This window comes from Cricetulus griseus, assembly GCF_003668045.3.
Source record: "Cricetulus griseus strain 17A/GY chromosome 1 unlocalized genomic scaffold, alternate assembly CriGri-PICRH-1.0 chr1_1, whole genome shotgun sequence".
NCBI classification, from domain to species: domain Eukaryota; kingdom Metazoa; phylum Chordata; class Mammalia; order Rodentia; family Cricetidae; genus Cricetulus; species Cricetulus griseus.
In genome coordinates this window covers 114,241,375-114,269,192 of record NW_023276807.1, presented here as the reverse complement: position 1 = coordinate 114,269,192, position 27,818 = coordinate 114,241,375, and the positions used below count along the sequence as shown (strand labels likewise).

At 35.3% G+C, this 27,818-nt stretch overlaps 1 protein-coding gene across 3 annotated transcripts in view; it reads right to left on the bottom strand.

Moving 5' to 3' along the window:
• Positions 1 to 27: 27 nt before the first annotated feature.
• Ncapg (non-SMC condensin I complex subunit G) overlaps positions 28 to 27,818 on the bottom strand; it is a 38,598-nt gene continuing 10,807 nt past the window's right edge. Inside the window, exons 10-23 of one of the 3 annotated variants that reach the window (XM_027386981.2) lie at positions 25,638 to 25,721; positions 25,199 to 25,378; positions 21,368 to 21,478; positions 19,960 to 20,079; positions 12,264 to 12,488; positions 10,558 to 10,739; positions 9,992 to 10,166; positions 8,424 to 8,585; positions 8,063 to 8,198; positions 7,631 to 7,705; positions 5,364 to 5,433; positions 4,065 to 4,144; positions 3,154 to 3,192; positions 28 to 760 (exon numbers count right to left, since the gene is read on the bottom strand). In XM_027386981.2, coding sequence (XP_027242782.1) covers positions 3,173 to 3,192; positions 4,065 to 4,144; positions 5,364 to 5,433; positions 7,631 to 7,705; positions 8,063 to 8,198; positions 8,424 to 8,585; positions 9,992 to 10,166; positions 10,558 to 10,739; positions 12,264 to 12,488; positions 19,960 to 20,079; positions 21,368 to 21,478; positions 25,199 to 25,378; positions 25,638 to 25,721 — 1,620 coding nt within the window. In that variant the 3' untranslated portion in view covers positions 28 to 760; positions 3,154 to 3,172. Of the gene's footprint in view, positions 4,145 to 5,363; positions 5,434 to 7,630; positions 7,706 to 8,062; positions 8,199 to 8,423; positions 8,586 to 9,991; positions 10,167 to 10,557; positions 10,740 to 12,263; positions 12,489 to 19,959; positions 20,080 to 21,367; positions 21,479 to 25,198; positions 25,379 to 25,637; positions 25,722 to 27,818 lie in introns of all 3 variants that reach the window. The other 2 variants (XM_027386980.2, XM_027386979.2) reach the window with 2 other exon arrangements.

The following is a 27,818-nucleotide window of genomic DNA, read 5'->3' as shown; positions in this document are numbered from 1 at the left end:
CAATCTTTACAAAAAAGTCTGGCTAACTTGAAAAAAAAAAATGATACCCAAGTAGCTCAGTTTAACAATAAACCAAATATATTTTTCCAAATTCAACATTTCTGATAATAGCCACTTGCATCTTTGTCATTTATCAACCAAAACATTATTTTAAATATAGTAATATGTACAAATTGTATCTGATTTTGCTTTCACTTAATGTATTTTTATGACTAACAGGCTAACTTAATTTGTTGTTTTGCCTACTATCTAATTATATAAATTGAAACCATCCTAAAGTAGAAAATGTCTGTGCCTAGAGAAAAAACACTGAGACTGCCAGTGGTGTTAAAACATGTAATTCCGATTTAGTTTACTAAATAGCTATAAATTGTACAGAAGAAATCAGAAACAAGTTACAGGAGTCTGAATGTGCCACTGCCCAGCTCTATCAAGTCACTTACATCAAGTTACCTCAATATTCTTGATATCAATAGGAAGATTCATAGATACACAGTTGGAAAAGGCTTAGGAGAGTTGTAGTCTATATAAACTAACAGTTCAAGTCAAATGAGTGTTCATCTAGCTGCTAAATAGAATATGAGCCTAAAAGTAGGCATTACACATAAAGTGGAGAAACCTTTTCTTCTGGACTCAAGTTTGCATAAATTTAAGGAGCTGGATTTTTCTAGTCATTTCATTATTTTTATTGAGCAACTGCCACATACTCAACAGTACTTTATCTTCAGAGTTTGGTATCCCAATCTCCTTTCTTTAAGATCTAGAAGATATCAGACATGAAACACTAGTGAAGAAGCAAGAAAAATTCTGCCATTGTTTTGTCAAGTTCTAAAGTACATTCTAAAATATCAGATTTGGGTCAGGCCCTGACACATGGAAAGTTGTGATTAAGCAAAGTGGAGGGCAAGATTACCTAAATGACAACTTTAAGGAGCAAATGGGACTTTGTCCATTAGCATGTGAAATAAGACTACAGTCTTCCAAGAACCAGAGGCCATGCAATAAAGAATAACCATATGGAAGACATCTGACCAACCCAACCTAAGACCAAATAAGCCATCAACTCCATAAACATAAAAAAAGAAGAAAAGAGTTCTATGTAATAGGCAAGCAGTATCCTATAGGTATTGCCTCTGTTCCTGCACTAAGCTAGACAATAGATAAGACAGGCTGGACAACTTGACTCATTTATACCAAAACATGCCTTTTTTTTTGTCTACTCTTAATAATTAATCAGTCCACTAGAAAGCTAATGGAGCAAGAACAGGAAAGGTTATGTTCCCAATTCTACACCAGTTACAGTATGTCATCATATTTGTACTTTAAATATACAACCTTGCTTAGCAATGTAATTAAAATGAGATAATTTCATGTGAATGAGTCTAGAACACATCAGGCATTAACAAATGTTCATTCTCTTAAAAGTAGTCTTGATGTAAAGGATTGACCTTCCAATAAGTTAAATGTCTTTCTTATATAAACTAATGTAATGCAGTGATTGATGTCTTTTGTACTGGGCTATCTGAGTGAACACCTTGAGGCATACATGGCATAGTTCATCACAGTTCACTAAGGCAGCATATAGAACAAGAATTGTCAGAATGATAAGTACTTTGCTTACTTGCTTTAGGGTGCACACAGTATTCCAAACTTTACTACTACAAGGTTAACAAATGAAATTTAAACTTAAAATGCCTTACACTTTTTTTTTACAGAGTACTACAAATGAAAACTGATGAGAAAGTGGATTTGTCTGATGGGAACACAGCAAGCTGCCCATTGAGCCCCATTAAGATGTGCCTTAATCATCCTATTGAATGGAATCTAACAGCAGCATCTCTAGCAAGCTGTACAGTTCATAACCAAAATCTCAAAAATGAAGAAAAATAGTCTGCAGTCCTTGCACTATCTTTATTTTGTATGTCAATATTCTCTCATGAAAACCAATTGATCCTAAAATATTTCTAGTCCTGTGATCTGTCTTTATATTAAATCATTAGCATTAATCATTTTTATTATAATTCTGTTTTTTACAAACATTACACAAGATCATTGTGGAGTTTTGCAACAAAAGGAGATTTTGATGTTCTCTTTTTATTGGTAAATTTTTTAATGCCCTCAGTTTAAACATGTAATTGCCCAGCTCTATTTCTGTGCAGTTTTGACATATACATATTCTGTAATTTAGAACGCTAGTATTGTAAAGGTGTGTGATAATGACCTAACCCATGAACAGTTGTGTAACAGGTGGATACTAACTACCTCGAAGCAAACTGGGAAAGGCAAAGGTATCACTTGGAAGTCTATCTCTTCTAAAGTTATATATGTATAGAAAAATGTTGATTAGCTTATCAACTAGCATGTTTTCACTCATAAAAAGAATTTAGGTTATCAGTTCTCTTTCTGTAATTTAAATCTCTCATCTGTGAGCCATAAGAGCAATGGCACAATTGCATGTTTACTTCTCAGCAAATTTGTACCTCATGGTAAACAAGAACACTGGTTTAAATTAACAATTTTGAATGAAAAAAAAAAAAAGGGGGGGATAACTGTTTTTATACCTGTTGGTTTTATTGTATTTTAGCAGTTTACTCCAAAGCTTACAGGGATATCCTATAGAAGCTGGACAATATTCCTTACTAATGCTAATGATACAAAGTATACCTGCAGCCATGGCTATTGTCTAAAATCTGAGTAGTTAAGACTACTAATGGTTTAGTGATTAAAAGCTGGTTTTCCTATGTCAAATAAGCAAGCTTCAGTACAGTGTCTACATGATCACAGTATCTTTCCTTTTGGATACTCTGCACATACATAAATGGGATCGTAGTTCATTCCTAAAGAATTCCCTTACATCATGTTATATATGTACTGTTTTGTCCCTTCTGACTTCCTATTCTCCATGAATTTGTTTTAAGACAGGAAATTAACAAGAAATATAACAATAAGGAATATGAAGCACAGGAAAAGACACAGAGCCAAGAGATGAAGAACAACAGTGTTTTTCATTGGTTTATACTATTACCATAACTGCCTTTTCCTTTTGCTTAATAAGCACTCTTGCTTTGTAAGTTTGACTCCTTTTCTTAGTTCTATAAAGCACATATTATGTACATAGAATAGCCTTTTGGTTCTAAAAACCAGCAATATTACCTTCACTCCATCTTAGAACTCAGTTGAAATACATGGCCTCTGGCAACAAAAAAATTTAAAGCACAATTAGCAAAAACTTCATGTTAGGACAGTTTAATCTGAAATAAAAATGTCAGTATCAGGAATAATCAAAGGTGTTTCATTGGATATGGCAGAAATAAAAAACTATTTTTACAATGCAAGTTTCAAAACAAATATTTTTGTTTAATAAGTAATAACTTCAAAAGATAATTGAAATTGATAGCAAAGAAACTGCTCATAAAAGTCCATAAAGATGACTTCTTATAACTTTCACTTCCCATTAGTATTGTTTATTATTCTAGGTAGATTATATTTTGATGTGCCAAAAATCAATGTATCTTTATGATTAATGTGTGTGGACATCTCCCTAATTCAGAAACATTCATAAACAAGTGTTACTATATGGAAAGATTTAGGAAGAGAAAATTACCCACTGAGGTAAGATTATCAAATAAATACTTAGTATAGGCATCATAAAATTTTCAAAGCCATTGTTTAATGTAAATAAGGAATGCTTTGGTTCATTATATTCAATGGTAATAAGCAGCTTTCTATATAGCTATACATACATCATCCTTAAAATGCCATTTGTTTGGTGTCTGACACTGTCACCTATGTTAGATCTACTCTCTATCTAAGCTTCTCAAATTTTTCCAAATGTCAGTAACATTCTAATAAAAACAAGTCTGAACCCACGCAGATGGATCACAATGACAGATGCCAAAGTCATTTGGCATCACTCCATGTTTCTGGAAACAAAGCAGGTATTTCCTATTTTACCACAGTACCTATTAAAGCAAAGAAATAAGCACAACTTCAAAGGATTCCATCCTTATTCAGCTCTCTTAATGTAAATCCTCAATTAAGAAACTGTGCATGATCAAGTTTACTTTTCTCTAGTGCTGCTGTCTTGGCTCGTCTTGGTAATCTCATCTTCATCTCTGATGGTGGTTCTGGAACATCATGATCACTAAAGAGATGTTGAAAATACATTCATTTAGATATAATCTTTAAACATCAGAATATTTATCAATAAAACTTTTAGTTTCTGACATTCTAACAGTATGTAATTGACAGCCTGAGTCTATTAACTAAACTTAAAACTAAAATTCCAAGAAATCCAAAAACCCCTGACTGGATGGCTGTCCTACCATTTAAATCAACGAAAAACTAACTAATCTGGTAATTTTTAATCTACTGGTAAAGCAAGCTTTTATAGTGAAGCTTGTAAATAAATACATAGAGATCACAACAAACCATCCTAAAGATAGTTTTGGAATTCAAGTGCAAAAACAGTACTATGTTTGAAAAGTTCAGGCATTATGCTGGCCTGGCCCTGTTACCTGGCAGAATCCACTCAGACAGTACCCTGGTCAGCCCAGGGTGCCATGGGAACTAAATCTGCACGCAGGTGTAAAGGACCCCTTTAAAAGACAGACGCCGCCCATTTACATTCTCTTAATCTTACTCTCTCTTTCTTGCCTTCCTTTCTCTTACCCCAACCCCCCTCAATCTCATCTCTCCCACTCTCACTCTCCTGCCCTGTAATAAACTGGTTAATGTACTCTCTATAGTTCGTGTTCCATCACACCAGTGCAAGACCCGGGGCCCATCTCGCAGTTTCTTTTCTTATATTTTTAAACTTTTGCAAAATAACAACAATGTTCTCTTAATATAGTTAGTAAAATTAACAAAACATTGTTAAGTCCCCAAAAGCACTTTAACCTAAGACCTAATCTAAAAAAATATGCACAGCCCAATACCAATGAATAAATGAATGCAAGACAGCTATAAACTTTTCAGGCTCAACCATGGCTCGACATTGACTGACAGTAAACACTATTAACACAAACCACTAATACACTAAAGTTATAAGAGGAATTATAACTGAAAGAATACAAATGTTATCTAAATCAAGATAGAGTCATAGTAATGAGAATGAGAAAGGTCAGGTAATGAGAATACACAGAAATTGAGAACACATTAAACTATTACTAAGGCAATGCCAACTAACACCTCTTCATAATGTCCTTGATGGATAACTTTAGAATATTTACCAAAAAGTCAGTTATTAATGGGTTTTACTATCTTATATCAAGTTTCTCTCCCAAGAAAATTACAATTTTCTATTTCTGTACAAAATGAAAGTGATTGGCATCTTGTGTGTCTTATAGAAACATATGACATACCTTTCAGAGTCAGTCTTAGAAGCCTGACGTCTCCTATTGGTCCTAGATGAAGGTGGTGCTTTTCTCCGTCCTTAAAGACAGTATAATTTATTGGCAAATTTTTCAATGGTTTCATGTTTCTAAATCTAGTTTCCAGGCTATCTAGAGCTTTACTTTTGGCAAAGTAATCTTCAACACATTTCCTTGTTCCTAGACACCTTGATGCTCTCAATATAACACAGTGGGAGGTAGGGGTGGGAACACAACTAGAATTTACATAAATTTCTTTGGATGAGCACTGCAAATACATGACAAAGAGGCAAACTTTAGCTCACCATATGTGGTGACAAAAACATCTCAGGCTGGGAGTGATAGCTCAGTTGATAAAGTGCTAGCTCTGTTAAAGATGAGGACTGGAGTTTAAATGCCAGAAGCCACTAACAGTTAGATGTGGTGGCACAAGCTTATAATCCCAGCATTGAGAAGGGAGCCAAGCAGATCCCTAGGGCTCAGTACAAGGGAGAGCTCCAGAGAAGTGATGAATTCTTGTCTCAAAAACAAGTAGAGTGTGACTAAGGAGCAACACCCAAGGTTGTCCTCTAGCCTTCTCATACACCCGCGAATGATCACATATAAATACAATAGTTTTATCTTACAGCAGGGATATAGTGCTGTAAGATGAACAGCTCCTAAATGAAAAGTTATTTTTATTATATGTATTTATCTTTGAAGCACTATGTTGACTAGCTATACTGGCCTCAAACTAATGGGCTAAAGCTATCCTCACACAGCCTCTAGAAAAGCTATTATTACAGTCTCACATTGTCATACCAGGTTTCAAATTTAAATAGCAAGACACATGGCAAGTTCAAATGTGTTCTTAAATATAATTAAATGGTTTTTTTTTTTTTTGTTTTGTGCTGTTTTTTTTAAGGACCTCTATACACCAGGGTTTACTTGCTATATTATTTTACAATGTTGAGAAGGAAGGACTGGGGAATGTAGTTCTGTGGGTAGAGTGCTTGCCTAGCATGTACAAAGCTCTGGTTTGAGTGACCATGTAAAATGGAGTATGGTAGTACAACACCTGTATTCCCAACCTGTAATCAGAAGTTCAATAGTGAGTTTGAAGCTAGCTTAGATACATGAGAACCTGTTCTGGGAAAAGAGAGAGAGAGAGAGAGAGAGAGAGAGAGAGAGAGAGAGAGGAGGGAGAGGGGAGGAGGGAGGAGGGGAGAGAGAGAGAGAGAGAGAGAGAGAGAGAGAGAGACCAAATCTAGCCTGCAATGTTCATTTCTAAGAAGATATAGCATGTATACATTAAGTTTGAGCTATTTAAAAAAAAGGTGGAATTCTCATTCTTTACTTTGTAAATCTGATCGAAATCAATTTTTCATTTGACAATTTATTTGAAAATTGTATATACCCTATTCGTTGTTAGATATTTTCCCCTCATATTTTATTTATTTGCTTTCACTAATGTATTTATCCCCAGGAAGACATCCAAGAATATGGAAGTAATTTGGAACAATATCCAGTAATTGGTGTTTAAATAATTGGTTTGTTATGAAACAATATTATGGCCAGATTCTATTCTAGAAAAGATTAAATATACTTAGAACTGAGCCATAAACTATTTACAATAATTAAAATCATGTTTGGCTCATGGGTGTGACTATTAGTCTTCTTGATGGTAGGTCTGCTTGGATGTACTTTCTTATTCTTCTGTAATAAGCATGCAGTGCTTTTGTAATAAGGAATTAATAAAACAATTAAAAAGCCCTTGAATTTCAGATTGTTTTTCCACATGGTCCCCTACTAATAAACATGTACTTACTCTACTTTTGGATACCCCTTGGGAAATGGAGTTGGAAAAAAATGAAATTAGATGGGGAAAAGAAAGTAAAAAGAAAAGCAAAAACTTCAAGAAGAAAAAAAATGTTCATTCACGAAAAAATACTAATACTACTAATAATATAAAACTATTATTTAACCTTTTTTACGTTTGGTTGGTTTTTGTTTTTTTGATACAGGGCTGTCTACATAGTCCTGGCTGTCCTAGCACTCACTATGTAGATCAGTCTGTCCTCAGACTCAAGACATCCACAAACCTCTACCTCCCAAGTGCTGGATTAAAGGCATGTGCCACCAATTCTGGCAATTTAACCTATTCTTAATTTACCTACAAAGAGTCCTTAATTTTTATTGCTAAGAAAGTAAAGCTTGCAAAGTTACCATTTTTATTTGAAAATAGTTTGATTATAAGATGCAGTCAATCCAAACATTACCTCTGTTAGTCTTTCCTTGTGTGGATTTTGATGCTTGAGCTCCTTTTACATTCCTCAGAGGAGTCACATATCCTTCTATACATAGAATCATACAAAAATACAAACAAAAGACAGTATTGTTTTGTTAAAGTGATCTTTTATCTCACATAAAACAAACAGAAAATGGTCCTATTAGCAGCTACTGAAGGTTACAATAAATCACTATTTCAAAAGTGTGAATACTACAAAATGAAGCTCTTGGCCAGATGGTTAGTAAAAAATGTACTCAAATAAATTGATAAGTAGAATAAATGGATGTATAATAGCGTTTTCTAAGAGATTAAGAAGAAAAAGATTTTTGTTCATTTTGGAAATTCAATCAAAACAGAATAAAAATCTCAGTAAAGATGAAAAATGTAAATTTTATAGATATTCAGGTCAGTATGCAATTACCATCTTCATTCTGAAGAACATTTGTAGTCATGTTGACATCCTGTGCTACTACAGCTTGGTCAGATTCTTTACTTCCTTTGCCTAACTGAATCTTGATTTTCTCCAAAGCTCTCAGACATGTCCTATCTGTTACTTGCTGGGGGGAGGAGGGAAATGTAAAATAAATTAATCTTTTAAAGTTATACACCAATATCATGTTGTTTGAAAACATTCTTAAGTTATATGATATTCATGAAGGAAACAATAATTTAAAATGAACAGGCAGGATATATAATAACAGGTATTATTTAATACATCTATCTAAATTACATTCTGATAAATATGAACATGAATTACTCAAGAGTATTAAAAGTTGCTTTACCTCCAGAATCTCATCCAATAGAAGCAGGAGATCTTTTGTAGCACCACTACTGAGTTCTAAAGAACTCAAAGCTTTTGTATAAACCCGATTTTCTGGTGTACATGGACTTGTTAACATCTCATTACAAATTTTTATAGCCAAGTTGTCATGTACTGTTAAGGCCTAAAAAATTAAAAAGAAAAGCTCTGTAAAATGAAAATGCTCTCATCATAATACAGATGTGTGTGTGTGTGTGTGTGCGCGCACACGCGCGCGCGCGGGCGCGTGCACACGCCGGGCATTGGTGGTACACGCCTTTAATTCCAGCACTTGGGAGGCAGTGGCAAGAGAATCTCAGTGAGTTCGAAGCCAGCCTGGTCTACAGAGCGAGTTCCAGGACAGCCTCCAAAGCAATACAGAGAAACCCTGTCTCGAAAAACCAAAAACCAAAACAAAACACTATGAATATGTGTGTGTGTGTGTGTGTGTGTGTGTGTGTGTGTGTGTGTGTGTGAGAGAGAGAGAGAGAGAGAGAGAGAGAGAGAGAGAGAGAGAGAGAGAGTGTGTGTATGTGCTGGGATTAAAGGTGTGTTATCCCAAATGCTGAGATCATCTTTGTGTGAGCTGTTTCTCTTAAGGACTGGATCAATTTCATGTAGCTCAGTGTGGCCTTGAACTAACAGAGATCCATCGGCTTGTCTCTTGAGTGCTTGGATTATTAGTGTGTGCCATCACCACCTGCCTCTACGGCTATCTAGTATGGCTGCTGGGATTAAGGGTGTGTATCACCATTGCCTGACATCTATGGTTTGTGGCTAGCTTTGCTTTCTGAACACTTAACCAAGCTTTAAAATCATAAACAATATATCACCACAAAAACTAATGATACATTCATGATTCCTATAACAAATCTTATACTTTTCTAAAATCCAAAAGCACATGGTGGATAATAACTACTCCTTAAGATATTTTGCTTAATATGCTTTGTAATATAAACTTCCCAATAATATATAATGTTGTAACAGAGTAGTCACTAAATAACAAAAAATATATATAAACAGAACAACTGTCAAATTCCAAATGGCATCTGAAATCACTAACACATCAAATTTCTAAGTGGTCAAGCAAATGTCATCAAAGGATTTTGAAACAGTTTAATTATAATTAAATTATAGGTAAGCTTGCAATTGACTTATATGCCCCACTTAAGAGCCAAAATTAACTTGAGATACCTTGCCTTTAAACTGTTCTCATTATATTTGCAGATGTAATGAATCTCAGATAGCAGAGGTCACTACTGCAATGATTACCATGCAGTTGAAGAGAAAGGTAATGGAAATAATGAAGTTTTAGTAATGTCTAGGTTACAAAACATTTGCACTGATTATTTCTATTTTCATGATTTCTCCACATTTCCTGAAAGATCTCTTCCCCTCTTGGAACTGCTTTATAAATCAGAAAAACAAAAACTTCAAAAATATAAATGTAATTCATCACGATTTCAAAAAACCCAGCAGAGGGAATTCTTTAATCAACCAACAATGATCTTCATGTAGGTATATCTGCCACCCACAGGCTAACATACACACCTGATAATCTTGGGAATTTTTTCCCTGAGGATTTAATCTACTTGGTCTTGTCAGTTCAACAAGCAACTCAGCAACATTTGTGACATCTACTTCAGCTAAAGGAGATGATGCCGGGGCACTGGCCAGTGTTTGCAAGGTGGGAATAAAAGCTTCTTCAAAGCATTCCTGATTAGTCCTATTGAAAAGCAATTCAAACTTTCATTACAAGGCCAAGGACATCTGCCCTGCTGAAAGACTTCAGATCCCATTAACGTTTTTGGCCCTCCCTAAATTCATGCTTCTGAATCAAGTGATTTGACCAAAAACTTCATTTACAAGTATGTTGGCAAAACATTATTTGAGAGAAAAGTCTAATTCTAAAATATGCATAAAATAGACCTATTGAAGATAAGGTATACTTCAATACAGGAAAGAGATAAAAAATCTGGTTATATAAAATATATGTTACATTCTTATCTTCATCTACTGAAAAAAGGTATATCAATAACAAATGACATACATAAAATTCAGGTGTGCATGGGGGGCAGGATCTGACATCAAATAAGATTTTATCAGTGACTCGATACCTGCTTGCATAAGCAAACATGGGGAAAAACACGCCTAGACAATGTCGAAGTCGAACATCCTCTTCAGTCACAGGATTATACCATAACAAAATAAGTCGAGAAAGAATCCTGCAGCTGACCAAAAGCCCAGAGAACATCAGCTTGGCTAGTCCTTCTGCAGCTCCTGTCCTGAGTTCAGATACCTAGTAAAAATGACACTCAATCAGAAAGTTTTAACTCTAGTTTCTTTATAAGATTATGTGTGATATTTTAAATTAACTTTCCAAAAATCATTAATTTTATTATGAATTTGATAAAAATAGAAATAACACTGCAGGTTTGCAGCTAGCCTTGGCTATAAAGTTATAAACTAACTTGGCTACAGAACATAGCTGTCTCAAAAAAAAGAACTAAAATAAAATACAGGATTACAATGAATAATGCTCAGAGCAAAGTTTGTAGAAATAAATATCTACACTTAAAAAGGCAAGTCAATAACCTAAATAACACCTTATTTAACGAGAAAAGAGCAAATAATCTAAGTGTAAAGCAAACAAAATTTAAAATTAGGTAATCAATAGAAAATATGGAGAAAGAAAATCAGACATAACAAGAAAACTATGCATGAATATCACTTACAAAAATAAATTAAAAATTTTCGATCAATGCCGGGCGTTGGTGGCGCACGCCTTTAATCCCAGCACTCAGGAGGCAGAGGCAGGAGGATCTTTGTGAGTTCGAGGCCAGCCTGGTCTCCAGAGCGAGTGCCAGGATAGGCTCCAAAGCTACACAGAGAAACCCTGTCTCGAAAAATAAAATAATAAAAATTTTGATCAAAATAGTAGCAAACCAAATTCATGAACAAAGTGAAAGGGCCATGCATCAGGAGCAAGCAGAATTTATCACACAAATGCACAGGTGGTACATATAACAATCAAGTAATTACATATCATTATTAACACGTCAAAAAGAAGAAAATCCCTCATGATCATATTGATTGAAGCAAAATGAACACTTCAAAAAATTAAACAATTTTTTATTAAAATACAAACACAAAATAGCAAGGGATCTAAGAATAGAAAGTAATCCTCTCAAAATGGTAAAATACATTCATGAAAGCCTTATAACCAAGAGTACATTTATTAACAAAATTCATAATGTTCCCCTTAAAACCAGGAATAGGAAAAGGACATCTGCTTCAGCTACTTAACACTGCACCACAAGATGAAGCACAACAATTGAACAAAAAACAAAAGGCACTAATATGGTACCTATTTAGAAATAGCATGGTTCTACACTCAGAAAAAATCCCAAGAATCCCCCTCTTCCAAAGTTACTTGTTAACAAGCCAATTCAATTCAGCAATCTAAAGTTAAACATATGCACAAGCATGCATGCACATGTGTACCCATTCAGCCTTCAGCTGAATTTCTGTTCTAGAACAGAACAGAAAATTAAGAAAAAGCAAAAATATTTAATAAATACTTCTTAAAAAGGGAAAAATGTTCATTTGCAAAAGTTTGTTGTTTACATGTCTGTGACTGTGATAAAAATACTGTGATAAAAATCCTTCAATTCTTTGTATACCAATTTGATAATGAAAACTAATTATAATACATTTAAAATTTAAACTGTGTCAAAGGTAAACTTTGGTACAAAACTTACAGCTAAGAACATAAACACATGCTACAAATATTTCATAACTGTAGAGCTGAATGACTTCTTACCTCACTATCTAGGAAATCAGAAAGGAATTTCAGAACATTCTTAGCTGTGGCAGTCTCTTCAACATCTTTTGCTTCTTGTTCATCATCACTGTTTATTTCTTCATCTTCACACTGAATGGCCTTAACTTTCTTAGTTTTAAATGGTTCAATCCCAAATGTCATCAGCTGGTCAAAGATTGCCTTCAAGGCACTGGTTTTTATTGTGACATCATCAATTTTCAAAACCTATAATTAGACAACACCCCCAAAAATTCAGTAAAACAACTTAATTGTATATCCTAAAATTATCTTTTCATAATCAAATTTCAATGGCATTGCTAAGTGTAAACAAAACAACTCATTTCAGAATTAAAAATTAATTTTATTATTTTAATTATTTTTGTTTTGTGTTATTTTGCTTTTTGAAGACAGGGTTTCTCTGTATAACAGTCCTAGCTGTCCTGGAACTCACTTTGCAGTTCATGCTGGCCTTGAATTCACTGATCCAACTGTCTCTGCCTCCCAAGTGCTGGGATTAAAGGCATGCACCACCACCACCTAGCTGAAATTTCAATTTTAAAAAAGAAATGTGTTTCTCATGACATCTAGAGCTATGTCCTTAAATCAATCTTTGCAGTGGAAAAAAAGTTCTGGAGTGAAGAGTCTGGCTGGATTGTATTATTTGGTCCTTTCATAAGAAAAAAAAAAAACCAAAAAAAAAAAACAAAAAAAAAACAACAAAAAAAAAACCTCACCTCTGGTAAAATTTAATCATTTTAAAGATCCAGAAAAAATGTATAGTTATATTACAACATAGTTACAATATCAGTACTCTTACATTCGTTTGAAGTAAGTTTTTTTTTCTCTTCACTTAATAAATTTAGATTTCCAATCAAAAGAGATAAAGGAGGTCACTTCCTGCTCATCAGAGGAGAAATTCATCAGGACGAACTCTCAGTTCTGAACATTTATGGCCCAAATACAAAGACATCAACATTCGTAAAAGAAACATTACTAAAACTCAAATCACATATAAAACTGCACACACTTATAGTGGGAGACTTCAACGCCTCACTCTCACCACTGGACAGGAACACCAGACAGAAACTTAACAAAGAAACAAAGGAACTAATAGAAGTTATGGTCCAATTGGACCTAACAGATATCTATAGAACATTCCATCCAAATACAAAACAATTTACCTTCTTCTCAGCGCCACATTGAACCTTCTCTAAAATCGACCACATACTTGGCAACACTGCAAACCTCAACAGGTACAAAAAAATTGAAATAACCCCCTGTATCTTATCAGACCACCGTGCTTTAAAGTTAGAATTCAACAACAACACGAATTACAGAAAATTTAAAAACTCATGGAAATTAAGTAACACTCAATTGCACAACTCCTGGGTCCAGAAAGAAATAAAAAAAGAAATTAAAGATTTCCTAAAATTCAATGAGAATGAGGACACAACATATCCAAACCTATGGAACACTTTGGAAGCAGTGCTAAGAGAAAAGATCATAGCACTAAGTGTCCACATGAAGAAACAGGAGAATAATCATACTAGAGAATTAACAGCACAAGCTTTAGAAAACAAAGAAGCCAATACACCCCGGAGGAGCAGATGCCAGGAAATAATCAAATTGAGGGCTGAAATCAATAAAATGGAAACTAGGAGAACAATACAAAGAATCAATATAAAGAAGAGTTGGTTCGTTGAGGAAATCAACAAGATAGATTAAACCTTTATCCAAACTTACCAAACAGCAGAGTGTGAACATGCAAATTAATAAAATGATGAATGAAAAGGGGGACATAACAACAGACACAGAAGAAATCCACAGAATCATCAGCTCATACTTCGAAAACCTGTATTTCTCAAAATTCGAAAATCTAAAGGAAATGGACAATTTTCTGGACAGATTTCACTTACCAAAATTAAATCAAGAACAGATAAGCAACTTAAATAGACCTATAACCCCTAATGAAATAAAAGCAGTCATCAGAAGTCTCCCCACCAAAAAAAGCTCAGGGCCAATGGCTTCAGTGCAGAATTCTACCAGAAATTCAAGGAATAGCTAATACCAAATCTCCTCAAAGTATTCCACACAATAGAAGCAGAAGGGTCATTGCCAAACTCTTTTTATGAGGCTTCAATGACCTTGATACCCAAGCCACACAAAGACACAACTAAGAAAGAGAACTACAGACCAACATCCCAAGAATATTAATGCAAAAATTCTCAATAAAATGCTGGCAAATCGAATCCAAGAACACATCAGAGAAATCATCCACCATGATCAAGTAGGCTTCATCCCAGGGATGCAAGGATAGTTCAACATACGAAAATCAATGGAATCCACCATATAAACAGACTGAGGAAAAAAAAAAAAAAAACACATGATCATCTCACTAGATGCTGAAAAAGCCTTTGACAAAATCCAACACCCCTTCATGATAAAGGTCTTGGAGAAATCAGGGATAACAGGAACATACCTTAACATAATAAAAGCAATATACAGCAAGCCGACAGCCAACATCAAATTAAATGGAGAGAAATTCAATGCAATTCCTCTAAAATCAGGGACAAGACAAGGCTGTCCACTCTCTCCATACCTCTTCAGTATTGTCCTTGAGATTCTAACTAGAGCAATAAGACAACAAAAGGAAATCAAAGGAGTACAAATCAGAAAGGAAGAAGTCAAACTCTCACTATTTGCAGATGATATGATAGTCAACATAAGGGACCCGAAAAACTCTACCAGGGAACTCCTACAGCTGATAAACAACTTCAGCAAAGTGGCAGGATACAAGATTAACTCAAAAAAAAAAAAAAATCTGTAGCCCTACTATATACCGATGACACATTGGTGGACAAAGAAACCAGAGAAACATCATCCTTTACAATTGCCACAAACAACATAAAATACCTAACCAAAAAAACAAAAGACCTGTACAATAAAAATTTTGACTCTCTAAAGAAAGAAATCAAAGAAGATACCAGAAAATAGAAAGATCTCCCTCCCATGCTCTTGAAGTAAACATAGTAAAAATGGCAATCTTGCCAAAAGCAATCTGAAGATTCAATGCAATCCCCATCAAAATCCCAACACAATTTTTCACAGACCTTGAAAGAACAATTCTCAACTTCATATGGGAAAAAACAAAAGACCCAGGATAGACAAAATAACTCTGTACAATAAAGGAACTTCTGGAGGCATCACTACCTCTGACTTCAAGCTCTATTACAGAGCCACAGTCCTGAAAACAGCTTGGTATTGGCACAAAAATAGACATGCAGACCAATGGAATAGAGTTGAAAACCCTGATATTAACCCACACACCTACGAACACCTGATTTTTGACAAGCAATCCAAATTTATACGATGGAACAAAGAGAACATCTTCAACAAATGGTGCTGGCATAACTGCACTCAGACTACAGATAGACCCAAGCCTATAGCCATGCACAAAACTTAAGTCAAAATGGATCAAAGACCTCAACTTAAACCCAGCCACATTAGCCCTATTAGAAGACAAAGTGGGAAATACCCTTGAATTAATTGGTACAGGAGACCACTTCGTGAACATTACACCAGTAGCACAGACACTGAGATCAACAATTGATAAATGGGACCTCCTGAAACTGAGAAGCTTCTGTAAGGCAAAGGAGTCAGTCAGCAAGACAAAACAGCAGCCCACAGACTGGGAAAAGATATACACCAACCCCACATCTGACAGAGGGCTGATATCCAAAATATACAAAGAACTCAAAAAGGGAGTCTCCAAAACACCAAACAAGCCAATTAAAAAGTGGGGTACAGAACTAAATAGACAATTCTCAATAAAGGAATCTAAAATGGCTGAAAGACACATAAGAAAGAGTTCACCATCCTTAGCCATCAGAGAAATGCAAGTCAAAACATCTCTGAGATACCATCTTACTCCTGTCAGCATGGCCAAAAACAAAAACACCAATGACAATTCATGTTGGAGAGGAAGTGGAGAAAGGGGAACACTTCTCCACTGCTGGTGGGAGCGCCAACTTGTACAGCCACTTTGGAAATCAGTGTGGCAACTCCTCAAGAATATGGGAATCAGTCTACCACAAGATCCAGCAATTCCAATCTTAGGCATATACCCAAAAGAAGCACATTCATACATCAAGAACATCTGTTCAACGATGTTCATAGCAGAACTATTTGTAATAGCCAGAAACTGGAAGCATCCTAGGTGCCCCTCAACTGAAGAATGAATAGAGAAGATATGGTACATTTACACAATGGAGTACTACTCAGCGGAAAAAAAAAATGGAATCTTGAAATTTGCAGGAAAATGTATGGAAGTAGAAGAAGCCATTCTGAGCGAGGTAACCCAATCATAAAAAGACAAACATGATATGTACTCACTCATATGTGGATTTTAGACAAAGGATTACCAGCCTACAATCCACACTGCCAGAGAAGCTAGTAAACAAGGAGGACCCTAAGAGAGACATACATGGTACCCTTCAGAAGGGGAAAGGGTCAAGATCCCCTGAGCAAATTGAGAGCATGGGAAGAGGGGGGCAGGAGCTATGAGAATGAGAAGGGAAGAAGAGGAAGGATGCAGACGTCATGAGGGAGCAGAAAGGTTGAGTCAGGGGAAGAATAGAAGAAAGGATATGTGACAGGTAGGGTTTTAGTTGGAGGGGGTGGTAGGGGAAGATGGGAGGGAGAAAGGAACTGGGATTGTCATGTAAAACAACCTTGTTTCTAATTCAAATAAAAAAATTGGAAAAAAATAAAATATTTTAATACAAAAAAAACAATTTTAGATTTCATACCATGAAGTCAGTTGCCAACTAGACTCTTTTATAAAGCAGTTTCAGGAGCTAGGGAAATGGTCTAGTTAGCTAAGTGCCTGTCAAACATAAGCAAGAATACCTCACTGCCAACAACCAGCATCCACAGAAGAAGCTGGGTGCATAGCAGTGCACATCTATAACTCTATCTCTAGTGGGACAGAGACAGGTGGATCCCTAACCAAATCAAGGAAGTCCTAGATCAGTAAGAGATCCTTTTGGAAGATACCCAACATAGATCTCTGCACATGCACACACAGTTCAAGTCTATCTTGAGTTAAGAACTACACAGTAAATTCCAAAACCATGGGGGTAAAGGAATTCTATTATGAAAGATTAACTATGTTATTCAATCACCCCTATGTTGGACAAATTAGTTTAATTAGAAAAATGACTTATTTTCAAAACTTTGCAGAGAATTTCAAGAACATGCCCACTACATGTTTGGAGAATAAGTCCTGTAAAGCTGCCATAACACATTCTTTTAACAGTTATTCTGATGGCTCCATCCAGATAAGCTACTACCTCAGCATCCAGTTTCCTTGTTACACTCATGCCCCTAACATGCAGGAATAGCAACCAACACTCTATTCTAAGGAGATTTTAAAGTGGAATAATTCCCCTCTTCTGCCTTTCTAACAAATCTTCATACATCATATCAACTGTTATTATTAGCACTTAACAAGTTCTCTTATCCCAATATAGACATATCACTCATCTAAAAATTGTCCAATGAAAGCCTTGAGAATACTTATTTTTAAAACTTTTTTTATAGAACTGGGCATGGTGGTACATGCCTTTAATCTCAGGACTCTGGGGACAGAGGCAGGCATGTCTCTGAGTTAGAGGCGAATCTAGTCTATAAAATGAGGTCCAGAACAGCCACGGCTACACAGAGAAATCCTGTCTCAAAATACCAAAAATAAATAAGGTTAAAAAAAAAAAAAAGAAACAAAAACAAAAAACCAACTTTTAAAAAGATTACAAGATTGAATCTACTCAGTATTTATCTTCTTTTGATCATGGACTCAGCTGTGTAAACTAAGGCTAAGCAATAAATAAAAAAATAAAAATAATTAAAAATCATAACTCTGAATAGTATACAAAATATAGGCAAACTCGAAAGTTTTCTGCCCCTCAATCTGCTATTATTCATAAATACTTTTTAACTTTTAAAACACACCAGATCCAACAACTGTATTACGTGAGGGTTGGGGTCAAAAGAATCAAAACAAAATAAACAAATTTCTTCCCTGAATTGTTCACAGTGAAAATCTATATTTTTCCAGTGTAAGTTCTTGGAAGATAAGAACATCCTGCAAACTCCTTCTCCTGTTATACTTCACTTTGCTTAGACTTTCCTAGCCATATGTCCTCCTGTTCCTCCAACAAGCAAAGCAAAGTACTACCCCCAAGACCTCTCTCTTCTATTCTCTTTCCTAAGAAATTGAGATGTCTGAGATGGAGAGGTTGCTCAGCAGTAAAGAGCAGTTATTGCTCTTACAAAGGAAACAAGTTCAGTTCCCAGCACCCATGCCAGGCAGCTCACTACCAGCTGTAACACCAGCTCTTGAGGATTCAATGTCCTCTTCTACCTCCATGGGCACCCACACAAACATAGCATATATATACTGTAGCACAAATTCTTTTTGGTCTTAAAAAGAAAAACTCAGAGTCAGCTATCAGGGGGTGAAAGTTGAAGAATTAGAGAAGCAGAGCAGCCAGACACTAGAGTTCTTACCTCTACCAATGCTCAGACCAAAGGGGCGATCCTGTCCTCAGACTGCCTCCTCAGACTGACTGCTCCTTGGACTACTTCAGACTAACTGTTGCTCGGACTGCACTGAGCTCTTGTCTTCGTCCACTTTATATTTTTCTCTCTGCCCAGCCATATCATTCCTGTCTCCACCTCCCTGGTGCTGTGATTAAAGGCATAGGTGGTATCCCAAGTGCTGGGATCAACTTTCTATTTTAGACGGGATAAATTTTTGTGTAGCCCAGGGTAGCCTGCAACTAACAGAGATCCGTCTGCCTCTACCTCACGACTGCTGGGATTAAAGGTATGTGTCATCCCTGCCTGGCCTCTATTGCTAACTAATGTGGCTAGCGTTACACTCTGATGTTCAGGCAAGCTTTATTTGTTATAGCATAAACAAAATATCACCATAATATACACACAGAGATATACATAGAAAAATAAGTCTTAAAAAAAAAAAAAAAAAAGGGCCAGGCATTGGTGGCGCACACCTTTAATCCCAGCACTCGGGAGGCAGGCGATCTCTGTGAGTTTGAGGCCAGCCTGGTCTACAGAGCCAGTGCCAGGATAGGCTCCAAAGCTACACAGAGAAACCCTGTCTCAAAACCAAACAAAAAAAAAAAAAAAAAAAAGGAACCCAAGAAGTATTTATAAAGTTTGCTCTTTAACTTTTCTCAATAATCCTGAATGTCAAAAGGCCACCATCAATGAATCTCCCTCCCTCTTCTCATTCTTATTCCTGCTGCTGCAAAGCTCTATCTTTGCTCAGCAGACATAACACTCATGTTTTTCAGTTTGTTTCCCTTTCAGAAATCCAAGCTCCAACAACACAAAGTTAAGTTGGTTTTCTTCATCACTTACCTAATGTGTTTATCCTAAGATGAGAACACTGACAGAACATAGTATGCACTCTCATAAGCTACATTCTCAAATTATTACTTCATTTTTTTCTATTAGGACATCTTGAAAAGATATCAAGATAAAAATTGAATCCCTACAGATTATCCACAGTCATCAATAAGCATCTGAACACATTCAGAATATTAACATATCACCAGAAACACAAAGCATTTCAGGAAATAGAAACATGATTTTTGTCATAAATAAATCCTACCTGTAAAAATAACATAAAGTGTTTACTTGCAAAATCCTGATTCTGTAGTCCACAGCATCCCAAGCACAAAACAGCCAAATTTCTTACTATAGGATGAACACTTATTATTCCAGGGAGAATCTACAACAAAGTAAAAATTAAAATAATGTTGACCAAGGGAAGAAATTTACAATGCCATATTAAAATCACCATCAAAATGATGACTTCCATATAATTTTGTAAGGCCATTTCATTTCCATACTGATAATAAAGAAGAAAGTTTTATCAGTTAAAAATGAAAAGGGGTAATTACAAAGTTGATTAAACAGAACACAGCCAGAGCAATGCTCCTGTTTCAATATGTAATACTCCCACATCTGCTAAACTGATTCAAGGACTCCCAATGCTAACAGATTGAGACAAAACTCTTTAATATAATGTGTAGTACTTCCTACATCCTTATTTCAGACACATCTTAGTGTGTCTTTAGCATGTTTAACAATCTGATTTTGATGACTCCTATTTACTATTACCCAACAGAAATAGAGTCCACAAATAGAAATCACATGTCATTTTGGTTGTTTTAAAATCCTTATTAAAGCAAAAAGAAATTAGTAAAAGTACTATTTTTATGTTATAGTTTACCTTATATACTCAAAATATTGTATAGAATAGAATATAAATGACAAAACCTATTAGTGAGACAAATTCATATTCTTCCATCTTTAAAACTGTTATACTATGCATCAATCTAACCTAGTTTTTAATTGTTATACATGGCTGTGGTTTTAAATATTCTTCATATCTCTTTTTCATATATCTTTTAAGTATCATAGCAGGACCATTCTCCTTGAATAAGTCAAACCCTGCAATTATTAAGTTAACTTATAACCATATAAATATTCATAAGCAGTGACTATAGCCCAAGTAACTATTTTTTATATTTTAATTATAATACTTTCCCCCTTCCCTTTGCTCCCTTCAACCCCTTCCATGTAACCTCCCACCCACTGCATTCTCCCCATATCTTCTTTTAAATGGATGGCCTCTTTTTTTGTTATTATTGCACACATAAGTACATAAATATATATAGCATCTATTTTTAACGTCACCCTCACTTGAGCAGAAGATCCAGGATGGCAAGCTGCATGTTTTATATCTTATGCACACTGTATTTTAAGCATTTCTTAGATAACATGCATTCAGTGAACATATGCTGAGTGAACTGATTATATTTTATTTAAAACACAGTGACTATAAAAATGCATTATCTTATTATTCCTCATACTATGTAGTAGTCACTATGGATATACATAGTTCACTATTTGTATTTATCAGATGTTTTAAATGATAATTTTATTTTAAGCACTAATGAACATATTATATAATAAAGTATAAGAGTATAAGGCCTCAGAGGCCAGCAGTCTACCAAAGATTCAACGATCCCATTCATGGTTGCACCAATTCCAGTTGAAATGGACATCAGCTTCAATAGTTCATAGCACATAATAAGACACTTCTGTAATGTTTCAGCATCATTCTAAAATAAGGGACAAAATATCCAGCATTAGTAAGAATATCTTTTGCCTATCCCTTAAACAATTTCTCTCTTGAGAATTTTTCTTTGGCATATTGTCACTCTCTGTTACCTAGACAATTAATTTTGTCCAACCATGCAACTCCATTTTTCATTATTAAGCTGGCCCAGGGTTATTTAGCAGTTTTTTCCTAAATTGAAACTTTCCATCCTAAAGGAAGCTCCTTAAACAGAAGGTGAACAACTCACAATAGATTCAAGAAATCACTGAAAATGACCAAAATCACTAAGCCCCTCCCTGCCAGAGTAAGCAGTAAAAGCTGAAAAGATTTTCAGACAAGCCACCAACAAAAACTCTGATACCAGACCACGCTTTCTGCGTGGAAGAAGCAGAAACAAGCTGAGCTGCCTGTTAAAGGATTAGAACAAGTAAGGCACCTGGAAAGGACATTCTCCAGCCTGATAAGCTGCCTGCAGAGTATATAGTGTGCTATAGGTTCCCAGCTTTGTGAGCTGTCACCAACTCTAGGGTGGGCTTTGGTGACGCAGATGTCTATGAGTCATTTTTGCTCCTATAAGTAACCCCTCTCTCATATTTCTATAAGTAACCCCAGTAAAACTCAATGGTTCACCAAGTTGGACTTTGGTATTATCTGTACTTTGGTCTATGGTGGGATCCCTATTGGGTGAATGGATGTATGCATTGCATCTCCCCAGTAAAAGTTCTGTCGCATAGTACCCAGCTATTTTCAAAATTTCAACTTCTTATATACAAGTAAGACAATACACTTCTTGCATGTCCCATGGGCTCCTCAAAGTCAACTCCAAAATGGAACTAACAAATTACTTAATTTCTAGCTCATGTGTTCTATATTATGAACAACTCTCTCCATTTGTCAAAAGCAAAAAAGGCCCAAGAAACTCTTGTTTCTCTCTTCTTCTTACTACTAAACCTTAAATAACTCTATCATACATCTCTTCTATTTATATTGACCACTGTCTCATTCACAGTGCCATCATCTCAAGCTATACTTCCAAAAGTCTACCAAGAATAATGACTATCTAGGCCTTTATCACTTTTTAATCTATTTTCAAATACTAACCATTCTAAAGACAGAGTACTCATCCTACTCTAAATATTCTTGTATCCACCATCATCTCTGAATAAGGTAGATTCTTTAATATTGACTAGCTGAGGCCTTACATTTACTTGGCCCTTAACATTTTCTCTGTTTATCTATTTATCTATTATCAATCCAATTCTCTCTCTATGTAAACCTCAAGTTTTAAAGCACAACAAGCACCATTTTTAAAACCCTGGGACATCATACACACTATTACAACATCTGTATTTCCTTAACTACTCATTAAGGAAAGACAACACCAAGTGCTTTTAAAGGCATAAATTTTATAGTAACTATTTAGGTTTGAAAGACCAGTAGAACTTGGGAGCAATAAGAATAATGAATGTACATTTGTAAAGTTCTTGAAGGAGTAATCACCTGACTAGCTTACCACTAAAGGATAGACAAACCAAACCATCCTTTAACTTGTTAGGTTGTACTCTTGTTAGGTTGTACTATGTGTGATAGTTAAACTTGTAACAACTTGATTGGGCTGAGAAGCAGCTAGTGAACATTAGTAAAGCATACATTGGATGTGTCTGTGACAGTGTTTCCAAAGACAATTAAGGAAGGAAGGGAAGACCCACTCTGAATACAAGTAGCACCATCCCACAGGCAGGAGGTCTGAACAAGAACACAATCCAGGAAAGGAAAAAACAGCTTAGGACTTTCATACCCTTTCAACCCTAAAGTGTAGAAACCCCTGAAACAATGAACCCAAACAAACATTCCTGCCCTTCCAACTGTTTTCTTAGCTAGTATCTCATAACAATGTTTTCATTCAAGTCTAACACATTAATTTTATTCACATCTCAGGTTAATCTATTTCTTCTTCTAGGGAAACCAGTAGCATTCTATATAGATTACATACTTCTCAATAAAATTTCTATAGTTTCCTGGTCACATTGTCTGTTACATTAGAATTATAATAGTTATGGCTCCAAAATAAGAAAAAAAGACACTCAATGTTCAATGGAAGTCAAGAGATTATTAATCAGACTATTAGTCAGGTAGATTACCTTTACAAATGTTTTCCTTCTCTTTTGGGGGAGGAGGGACAGACAGGGCTAGGAATCAAACCTAGGGCCTTACATATACTAAGCAGGCACTCTCATATTAAGCTACATCTCCATTCCTTAGATTTTTAAAACAGGGTCTCACTTCCATAGCCCAAGATGGCCTTGATCCAGATCTTCTCCCTCTAACTCAAAGCACTAATATTATAGATACATACCATCACACTTATCCAAATAGTTTATTAATTTGAATTTTTTTCATTTTTTGTTGTTCCTAAAATTTGATAGGCTAGGATAAGCCACCAATTGTAAATAAAAATAATTGAGACATTCTCACTGAGAATATGAGTTGTTATGTTAGGATATATTTATGACTAGAAAGTTTAAGGATACATGATTAATTCTAAAACACTCTTATATATGGTAAACTTTCCTATTCAGCACTGCCTTAAGGACTCCCCAAATCAAAGTGCAATTGTAGAAATGTTCAATACAAAGACAAGACCTTTAAAAATATAAAATATATAAACTGATACATTCTATCATATGCTAAAAAAATTCATGACCAAAGACATAATACTTTTAAGAGATAATTTGTCAAATGGCTAAGTTAGAAAACAGCAACACTTCAAATATTACTAAATATCAAGTATTTCATTAACAAAGCTGTGACTGGAAAGAGGGTTCTGTGGTCTTAAGTACTTGGTGTTCTCATAGAAGACCACATCCTGTTCTTAGCACCCCCACATAGCAGCTCGTAACCATCTGAAACTCAAGTTTCTCAGGATCTGATACTCTCTTCTGACCTCCAAGAGCACCAGGCACACATAAAACACACATATACATCCAAGTAAAACACTCATACACACAAATAGATTTTAAAAATATACATAAATTAATTTTTAAACTACAAATAAATAAACTTTAAAAAATAACAAAGCTGCTTGGTCTTTTTCTAACCATGCATATGTATATTTACCAAAGAAGATACTAAATCTCAGTTGAAGTATTTCTTTACCAAAGATGTTTTTTCCTAGCAATAAAAAGGTCATAGACCTTTCACAAAAGGAAAAGATGGATGCAATTCCTTTTTAGACCATTCAAGAAAAATAAATAAATGAATAAAACACCTAAGTAAATCACTAGAAGACTAGTTTTCCCGAAAAGAAATAAAGCAATCAAATTCCAGGGATAAGCATGACAAGAGAACAAGTCCCAGCTACACAAATTAAAGGTTATTTTTCAAAGTCCAAAAATGTCAGGCCTGGTGTGGTAGCATACCACTTTAATCCCAGCACTAGGGAGGCAGAGGCATAGACAAGTAGATCTCCATTAGTTCAAGGCCAGCTTGTCTACATAGCAAGTTCCTGGCCAGTCAGAGTTACATGATGAGACTGTCTCAAACATCACAATAATAAAAATACAATAAAGAAATTTCAAAACTAAAGTTTCTCTTTTCATTTTAATTCATGTATTGTCACAACTCCCTCCAAAGTAAATACATTCTGGTAGTTTAATGAATCAAAAAAAAATAAGGTGTGTTGATATAATAGTTAAAATTTACTATGAAAAATTACATATACCTTTTCGGTGTGAACTTCTTTAATTTCAAGTTCCTCCATCTCTTTTAACAGGTTTATTCTAGCATTTTCTAATGTTTTTATCTCTTCTTTTAATTTTGATGCCTGATCAAAATCCTGTATGGCAATGCAATTCTCCAAAGCTTCTTTAGTCTCAATAAGCTTAACTTTTATTTCAGCCATCTAAAGAAAGATAGAAACTGATCATCTACCAAAAAACTAACATGAAAATGTGTCACAATATCTCAAAGACTCAAGATTGAAACAGTAAAACAGAAGATTTTATTCTCCTAAAACAGTTATCAGCAAATGTTATAATCTGGTAACAATTTGAATACTTTTAGAGTGGGACACTTAATGACTTAACTTGATGAGAACATATCTGAGCAGTCCAGCAAGAGGCAGAAATCTAAGGCATATCTTTGATTCAGAAGAGACTCACCTTGAGTTCCTTCTTTCTTGTATCAGATGGATCAACATGAACAGTAACGATAGGTGCACGAATCTCTGAGATAATTTCTGTGACCTGATAAAATTTTAATTCAAAAATGCAAACTGTAATCCAGTAAATGATAATAAACTGCTATATCAAATTCCAAGCAAATGTCATCTTTGAAAGACAACAAACACAGAATTATATAAAAATCATACACATTCATTTGTTATATAATCTTAAGTAAAGATTGTGTTGGTTCATCATTATTGTCCATTTGATTGGCCTTGGCATCACTTGAAAGTCATCAGAGGGTGTTTTCAGATAACTCCCCAAGAGGGTGACTCTTTCCAATGGACAACCCTATAATAAAAGATGCAGTGAAAAAGCAATACTGCCTGCCTGGAACAATTGATTTTAAAATGACTGTGCTTGAGAAGAGATGGCTTGTAAAGGCTCATCTACGCTGCCAACCTGGTTGGATTCCAGTAAGGGTATTTTTGAAGAGGTTTGACTAAGGGAAGACACAATCTAAATATGGGCATTACCATCCCATAGGTTGGGGTGCCACACTGAGTAAGAATGCAAAAGGGAATAACAATCTAACTGAGCACCAGATTCACCTCTGCTTTCTATGGACAAAATGTGACTGACCAATTGCCTCACCAACTGCCTCATGCTCCTGTCTACCATAGCTAGAACTTTTCTTAACACATCTTCCCCATCATTACAGACTGCACCCTCAAGCCAAAACAAACCCTTCTTCCCTTTCTTTCTTTTCCCTTCCCCACACTTCCTCCCTAGTTGCTTCTTCTCAGTGGTATTAGTTACTTTTCTTATTGCTATGACAAAAACAGCTTAAGGAAGGAAGCATTCATTTTGGCTCAGTTTGAAACTAACAGTCTACCATAGAGGAGAAGGAATGGTAAAAGGAGCATGAAGTAGTCACACAGCATTATAGTCAAAAAGCAGTGTGAATACTGGTACCCAATTTACCCAGTCAGCTCAGAACTTCAGCCCATAAAATGGTACCACTCATACCTCACCCAAATCTAGAAACTGTCTCACAAAGATACCCAGAGGTTTGTCTTCTGGTTTATTCTAAATCTTGTCAAGTTGACATTAGTAGCCATTACAATAGGCATTTGGTCAAAGCAACAAGACAGCAACTAATACAAAGACCTAAATAGTCGCCAGGCAGTATCGGTGCACACCTTTAATCCCAGCACTCGGGAAGCAGAGGCAGGAGGATCTCTGAGAGTTGGAGGCCAGCCTAGTCTACAAAGCTAGTTCCAGGACAGTCAAGGCTACACACACAACACACACACACACACACACACACACACACACACACACACACACACGCACACACACGCACACACACGCACACATACACACAAAACTGTCTCAAAATAAAAATAAAACAAAAACAAATGAACAGAAAGAATGAATAGTCTAGTCAGATGTATTATTTGAGTAAAAGGTAACAATTTTTAAGCCATATGGATACTAAAGACAAATTATCCCTAATGTAATATTTGAAAAGCAGAAAAAAATGAATTACTTTACCCTAAGATTATTCTCTATAATTTAAAATGTTGTGCCTAAAAGTCTTAACTCCTTCCTCAGTTCTGTAGAAGTTAATTTCAAACAAAAACAAAAGGCAAAACTAAGTTTCTTCCTCTGGTACACAATATGTAAGTAATAAGCAATGATAATAATGACTTTCCTTTCAGAGTCACTTGGAGTTCACTAGTTCAGAAAAAGGGTGCCTCCCATCTGAGAATAAGCAAATTATAAATAACCACTAATTAGGGACAGTATAGAAAGTATGAATATTTAAGAGAGGTTTGGACAAACTAATTTTTGAACTAGCCAGCAAGCAAACTGCTTGGTTTTATTAATCAATACAAATTTATTTTTGCTAACCCACCTCCAGTGGGTAGACCTTATTTCTGGAACTACTATAGCACATTTATTCAATTGACTTTTCTATCTATCAAGGACTTATGAACATTAGTAAAAGATTAATTAGTGTTTTGTAGATGAGTAAAATAAGCTAAAAACTTGTCCAAAGCTACAACCGAGGTATACATAACTTACTCTTCCTTCAACACTCTACTTCCCAATATTATGAATAAAACCTCATGCCACCAGTCCCCTCCTCCCATGCCTGTTGCACTGACTCAA